The 7912-nt window shown below is 28.8% G+C and overlaps 1 protein-coding gene and 1 long non-coding RNA gene across 2 annotated transcripts; both read right to left on the reverse strand.

Moving 5' to 3' along the window:
- Positions 1-1284: 1284 nt before the first annotated feature.
- Positions 1285-2308, reverse strand: LOC107001925 (non-specific lipid-transfer protein C, cotyledon-specific isoform-like). The gene is made up of 2 exons (XM_015199878.2): positions 1934-2308; positions 1285-1531 (listed from the first exon to the last, which is right to left on the reverse strand). Exons 1-2 carry the CDS (start codon positions 2266-2268, stop codon positions 1522-1524), a joined length of 345 nt encoding a protein of 114 aa, XP_015055364.2. The 5' UTR covers positions 2269-2308; the 3' UTR covers positions 1285-1521.
- A 4153-nt stretch (positions 2309-6461) lies between these two features.
- LOC107002026 lies at positions 6462-7503 on the reverse strand. The gene is made up of 3 exons (XR_001454495.2): positions 7384-7503; positions 7186-7243; positions 6462-6623 (listed from the first exon to the last, which is right to left on the reverse strand). It is a non-coding gene; the product is annotated as an uncharacterized LOC107002026 (long non-coding RNA).
- Between the last annotated feature and the right edge of the window lie 409 nt (positions 7504-7912).

Below are 7912 nucleotides of genomic sequence, written 5' to 3' on the forward strand. Positions count from 1 at the left end.
AAGTAGGAAGTGAAATATAGAGTGAAAAAGAGTTTTAGTATTAGATTGTGTATATTGAGTTACTGTAGTGAAAAAGAGAGCCGAGACAAAACATTCTAAGTCTTCATATATTTACTATACAAAGAGAGTAATTATATGTTGAAGGAAGGTGTTTTTGTTCTGGAGCTTTGGACTCATCAACTAATCGGGAGATGTTTAAGTGTACAATGTTGTTAGACTATTGTATCTTGAAGAGGACAAGTCAAGATTGATAATGCTGGATCGATGTAGATTATGTCATAGTGGACTTGAATCTCCTTAAATAGAGTAAGATATACGCCCTCAACCTAAAGATTATTATTTCATTTTATTGTCGTTTTATTTTCAACGGTAATATTTTGTATTTGTGGTATATTACATCATCACTAAATATAAAATGACAACTTTCACATATAGCAAACAAAAAATTCATATTTGTATGTTATAGCAAACTTTGCATAATTGCGCTCCATAGCAAACATAAAACTGTATAATTTGCTATACATATACAAGTGTATAATTCGTTGGCCTAAATTGTATAATTCGCTGGCCTATTTCGCTGCAATTGTATAATTCGCTATCCTATTTCACTGCAATTGTATAATTCACTGCCTATTTCGCTGCAATATTAAGTGTATAGCAAGAAGATATATGTTTTTCTCTCGCTTTATACAAAAACAGAAACACAATATATACACTTCTGTTGTATAAAGCTAGAGAAAATTGTATTTCACTGCAATTGTATAATTCGCAATTGTATAATTCGTTAACCTTTTTCTCTGCAATATTTGAAGTAAAATATTTGTAAATTGTATAATTAAGTGTATAACACGAAGATATATATTTTTGCATGTGTATATACAATTTTCTCTCGCTTTATACAAAACAGAAACAGAATTATACACTTCTGTGTATAAAGCGAGAGAGGCGAGCGAGAATGGAGAGTGGCGAGCGAGATTTCTGGGAGAGAGACGCTGGCAAATTTTAGCTAACGTTTGCTATGGAGCACAATTAAATCAAACCCTAGCTATTCCATTTATTTTAGGTTATTAGTTTGCTATTATATACAATTTTCCCATATAAAAATGTATCGTTCTTTTTTGGACTAATGAAAAAAATTGAGTCATAGAAATTGAAACTATAAGCTAGTTTAATGATATAAAATTTTAATAATTAACAAATAATTAACCATCATAAGAAGCATATGAAAAAAATTAGATATTAAACATGTCTCAAATTAAAATTGATAAAATTTACGGCAAAAAATTATAAAAAAAAAAGACAATTCATTGACATGTCTACTACAAGAGCTGCTCATAAGAGTACATTGCAAGACTACATAATTTTTTAAAGGCGATTTTCTATCATTTATATAATTAAAAATAGAGATTGACAATTTTTTCAGTAAATAAAATTGACAACATTTTATTGAAAAACATGGATCGCCATTCTTTTAGAAGACTACATCTCTTCTACATTGTGTATGATTTTCCTTCTACTTCTTTAAATAACCCTGAAATCACACATCCAAAAATAAAGGGTAAATCAAGATAATAAAATTAATTAAAAAAAATAATACTAATAAACACAACATTAAATATAATGTAATTTTTTCGACAAAGGGTACTGTTGCAAGTTATATAATGTAATTTTCCGACAAAGGGTACTGTTACAAGTTAAATAATGTAATTCTCCGACAAAGGATAATGTTGCAAGTTAAATAATGTAATTTTTCGACAAAGGGTATTGTTACAAGTTAAATAATGTAATTTTCCGACAAAGGGTACTATTACAAGTTAAATAATGTAATTTTCCGACAAAGGGTACTGTTACAAGTTAAATAATGTAATTTTCCGATAAAGGATACTGTCGCAAGTTATACAACATTAAAATTTAAAGGGTGAGAAATGCTTACTTAGAGCAATCAGGATTAGGTTCCAATGGCATAAATGGAGTGAAGTGACATAGATCAGGAAGTTGTTTAGCTTTATCATATTTCACTTTGGCACCTTGCATTGCAGCTTTGAAACACAAGCAAATGTCTTTGCGGTCTGTTTGTGAGGCAGCAGCTGTTTTAGCCAAATCTTGCAATCCAACACAACAAGCTTGACTAGGTTTTGGATCATCACCTAATATAAAACCTCCACAAGACATTACTTTTGGTATAACATCAATACCACATTGAATATTTCCATTTGTTTGGCCTAAAACCAAAGCTAGAGAAAACAAAGTTAAAAGAATTTTTGTCATTTTTTTCTTTGAGTACTTCTTGGTGATGTGTTGGGGGGGATCTTTGGTGAGAGATGTATGAATGACTATTGTATAAAGCCTTTTTATAGTGGTTTAGAAGAGTTTTGAATTCAATGATTTTGGACTTTAACATTAATATGAAGTCTATTCTTCACTTGGTTTGTTTGACCAGAGAGTGTAACAATTAAAGTAATCTTGACTATTCATTTGTTTTGAATTTAACATCAAAGAAATCTTTAGTGATTTTGATAATTAGTATTTTTATTTAATTAATTATGTATGTCACTGTTTTATTTTCCTTCTATATTTATTAATGATTTGAATTTTGATTGTATTTTATATTAGATGTTACTGTTTCAATTTGGACATATGTGGTTAGTCTTGATTATTAAAATTGACCCTAATGCTTTATCTAAAGATTTCTAGTGAGTCGTATTATTATGACTTTATTTGTTTATTTGTTTGTTTTATTTTGGATGTTGTTGTTATATTATATAATATTACTTTACCTTCTTTCCACTAGTGTTAATGTTACAAGTTTAAAATGGCCAATGAGAAAATCTCTTCGTCGATTTTGGAGTCCTCCATATTGTAAAAGATGAAAATTTAGTTTATGCTTATATTTTTATTTGTCAAAATTGTCGATGAATAAATTACCGTCGATTTTCAAGGTCTCCCATGTTAATAAGACGAGTTTTTATTTTTAAGTTATTATTCGAGTTATTCATTTCTATTTATATTTGTTTAGTATTAATTCTTTTACTAAGTGTCTTTACAGGTACATCGAGTTGCTTTCCATCGAAGCTATTCGAATTGTTATTTTATTTATTATTGTGTATATTATTGGCGATAGACAAACTTAGGTTGTTTCTTATTATTGTTTTATTTTATTATTTGTGTATTGCATGCCTATTATATTTGTTTATAGTTTTATTTCCTCCTCTAGTCGGAATCCACATTTGTGGATTTCGAAGGTTGTTTAATACCTTCCGTTGAAATAACCTGAACTCTTACCTAGAATCTAATGATTTTGTTGATCATTTTAATTGATTTCCTAATTTTTTTTCTAAAATTAGGTGGCGACTCCTTTAAAATTCATTCATTCTTTAAATTTTTTAAAATTGAGTTCATTGATTATTTTTTGAGTCACCACGATGTTTCGCCATATTTGAATAGAGTAGGGATGTAAGCAGAATGACGACTCTGCTGGAGATGTAGAGGTTTTAAGCAATATGAATTCATATTTTCAAATTGAGGAAACTTTTCTTTTATTGTGTTATACCTTGTATTTTCTTAATATTTCGCTGATTATTTGTATATTGTAGTTATTATTTATTCATTATTCATTTTATTATATGCATATTGTCTTTGCACTCGTTACATAATTTTATCCAAATGACAAATAGAATGCATTACGGCAAAGACGGTTACGTGGTTTTTCACGACTCTCCTTCAGAAAACACCTTCGAATTTTTTGAAGTGGTAAACGAATAGTTGGCTTGTGGTCATCCAACGTCGTTTATTATACTTCATCCCGAAGTTTGTCTGACTCGGGTAACCAGGTCTTTTCTAAACCACTCTTAGTCAGCTAGTGTAGAACGAAGCCAAAACCTTGAATCTAGCGCATTTGCTTAAGATGAGCCAACACTCAAGACAGATTTGTATAAGACATGCATTCATTATTTGTATGTTATGTGATATACCTATTTTATGTGAATATGTTGTATGATAGTCCATTATTTCAAAGTTTATTTTTAAGAGCTTTATAGACATAATATCAAGTTACTTTCAAGTCTCTTTTACCTTTCGAGTTATTTTGAAAGATTCAAGGTTATTGCTCGTTTGAAGTGACAATGGACAGGGGACTCGCGAAATTTGAGTCATATACACTCAAAAAAATAATTCAGGGGAGTTTTTACCTATGAGGTCACACTAATTAATTTTTTGTCATTTCTTATACAACCCTTCTTTCACACATTTCTCATATTTTCAGTGTATCTCATTTATTTTGATTCTTAAATTAGACTTTCGTAGTGTTATTATTATTCTGATATATCATGACCACAATAGCCTTTGTTTTATACAATGTATCGTGTTCACATTTAAGGTATTGATACATAACCCCAATATTGTTGAATCCTTTGAATAATGTCATCCTGCTCAATATAAATGTACTTGATACATAAAAACTACTTAATGTATCATTTATATATGTTAAGTTCTATATCTTCGATTCTATTCAAATTTAAAAAGTTATATAGACAATACAAATTGATTGTGTGCTATGTATCTACAATCTTCAATGTTTGTTCAACCTTATCTAGCTTAGAAGGTTATGTATATGTATTTATTATCCAATAATAATCTTGATACATAAATCATTATGTTCTATAACTAGAGCATTATGTATCAATTTGAATAATAGGTATATGATACATAACATTGACAATGCTAACTACTTTATTATATATCAAATTATGATATTTATCTTTTTAACTCTTATATTTCAATTGTTTATGATACATCGCACAACACATTGTTGTAATCTTCTACTACCTTCAGAAGAAGTCAAAACTTTAGATTGACAATCAATACAGATACATATTAATGGTTAATATGTATCATACGTAGTTGATATACATTAATGACCATGATATATTCGTACCAAATACTACTAAATATTCATTCTTTTAGTAAGTAAAATTATATGTATCTGATACTTAATAACTAACCCACACTAATGTATCGATCTAAAATCAAGTACATCATACATTAGAACTACCAATGAAACAAATATTCGCAAAAAATAGACTACACAACATTTCAAGATCACAAATCAAAAAATCGATTACACAAGATCTCTCTATCCTTTTTGTGTGTTGTATCAATGTATAGTAAAATACATTGCAAATTTTGGCTCATGCTTCTTCACCTCCAAGTACATTCTAAAGAAGATATTCGTGATATATCTTCTCAAAATTTTCGACAATTTTGAAACAAAATTGAAAGGATCTTCGATGAACTAGGAGAAGAATTTTGTATCTCAAAATTTTTTACGATAATTTTGAATTAAGACTGAAAGGATCTTCAATGAACTGATTGAATCTAATTTTTTTTTTGACAATTTTGAATAAAAATCGAGAGGATCTTCAAACAATTAAATAGGAATAAAACAACCCTCGTCTTTGTAATGTATCAAATCTACTAATTCATCAATCTCTAAGCTGCAATTGACTGATTCAACTCACCTCACTTTCTCAAATTCTTGAATGTCTCGACGAAATAAAGATATTCATGAAAATTGAAAAGATTTTTAACAATCTAGGGGAAGAAATTTGTTTTTTTTTTTTTGAAGTTGTTATGCTTTGAAAGAAATTAATTAGTAGTGTCAACAACGTAATTACATGATTTACGAATTTGATATTTAATTTTTCATTTTTTCCTTTTTAAGTCCAACAATAAAGATTTTGTTCCCCTTTTTAGTGCAACAGAAGGATTCTTCTTGTATCACGATTAATGTATCCGAATGGTGACTTATGTATTCAGATAGAGAATTAATGTATCCGGATGATGACTTATGTATCTGGATAGTACCTTGTACATCCGAAAGATACACATTTTAAGGGATTATTGTTATTAGAAAAAACATAGGGATAGAATATAATTTTACTCTTTATATCATGTAAATTATACAAGATATAGTTACATGATCGAAAGATCACGAAAGCAAAACTGAAACACAAAAGAAAGTGACAAAACTACTTACCTGTAAATCCATTACATTAAAATGAGCAAATAATGCATAACGATTCCCCCTATAGGGACTTGTCATAACTAAACGACGAATCTAGGAGCGGAAGTAGGGACTTGAACCCTCAACCCTAGCCTTGGCACGAAATTAAAAAATAGATGTGGATCTTAGCTCTTCGCATCACGAATCCGCAACAAGAAGACACAAATATTTTAACGAAGAGCTCTTAGATGTAATATTACCGGACATGAATCTAAAGATTAGAATTAATAATCTAGTTCTTGCAATAAGAATTTTTTTCAGAACAAATATCAATACAAAGAAAGCAGAAGATACGACTTAGCCAGATTATAATTCTCTAAGTTGTGTTCACACACCAAACAGCCATTTCTATATAACCAAACTGACATTTCAATATTAAGTGTAATAAAATCATTTTGAATAAAGGTTAAATAACTTTTTAGTGAATTTTCTATTATTTAATTAAAACAGAGATGTCAATTTTGTCAGTAAATAAAATTGACAATATTTTTATAGGCCGTTCTTCTAGAAACTACATTTCTTCTACCTTTGGATGGTTTTGTTTCAACTTCTTCGAATAAACCTGAAATCACACATCCAAGAATAAACGGTAAATCACGATAATAAAATTAATTTTATTCTAAAAAGTATTAACATTGAACGATTTTTTTTTTTTATAATCTAATTATTTGGTATTTTTTATAATATTATAGGTTGATTTAATTATCTTCTTTTTTTCAATCTACCCCTACAAACATTAGATATATTTCTTATTTTCTCACTTTACATGTTTTTTTCTTGTAAAAAAACTATTGTTTTTTTTAAAAGAAAAAACAGATGTACCTAAGTTGCAAAAAGAGAGAAGTATTTAAAATATATATGATGAAATAATATTTTATTAAAATTATGAAATTTTCAAAAACAATTGAATGCAAAATATATGGAAAATCTATTGTCCTAACATGATCACAATTTTACTTTGATTAATTAAATCTTAACCATTCCTGTTTAACCATGACACATGTGTTCCTATACAAGTAAGAATTTCAGAAAAAAAGAGAAAAAGAAAATGAAGAGATAAAGATAGTGTCAGAGTCAGGATTTCAATTCAGGCGTGTCAAAATATAAAGTAGTAAATACCTTACCTACAAACAACGATTGAGAAATTTTGCTACCCCTCAACCATTGCCCTAACTCTTCACCCTGTGTCAAGAGACGTCAACATTAATATATATATAAATGAAAAATTAAAATATTACCTATTTATATATACAACGTAATTTTTTGGACGTATGGATTTTGCTGGCTATACAAGGTAACATAAGAAGGTGAGAAGTGCTTACTTGGAGCAATTAGGATTAGGTGTAATTGGCATAAATTTGGTGAATTTGCAAAGTCTAGGAAGTTTTTTAGCTTTTTTAAAGTTCACTTGGCCAGCTTTCATTAGAGCTTTGAAGCAAATGCAAATATCTTTGCGGTCTGATTGTGAGGCAGCAGCTATTTTAGCCAAATCTTGCAAACCAACACAACAATCATTACTAGGTCTTGGATCTTGACCTAGTACAAAACCTCCACAAGGTTTTACTTTTGGTAGAACATCAGTCCCACATTGAATAACTCCATTTGTTTGGCTTAAAATTAGAGCTAGAGAAAACAAAGTTAAAAGAATTTTTGTCATTTTTTCTTTGAGTACTTCTTGGTGATGTATGAATGAATATTGTAGAAAGTCTATTTATAGTGGTCTAAAAGAGTTTGAGTATTCAATTATTTTGAATTGAACATTAATGATGCAATACATTCACTTGGTTTGTTTGACTAGGGGGAATATAGTGATTAAAGTAATCTTGACTATTCAATTATTTTGAATTTAAC

Source organism: Solanum pennellii, chromosome 10, assembly GCF_001406875.1.
Source record: "Solanum pennellii chromosome 10, SPENNV200".
Lineage (NCBI taxonomy): Eukaryota > Viridiplantae > Streptophyta > Magnoliopsida > Solanales > Solanaceae > Solanum > Solanum pennellii.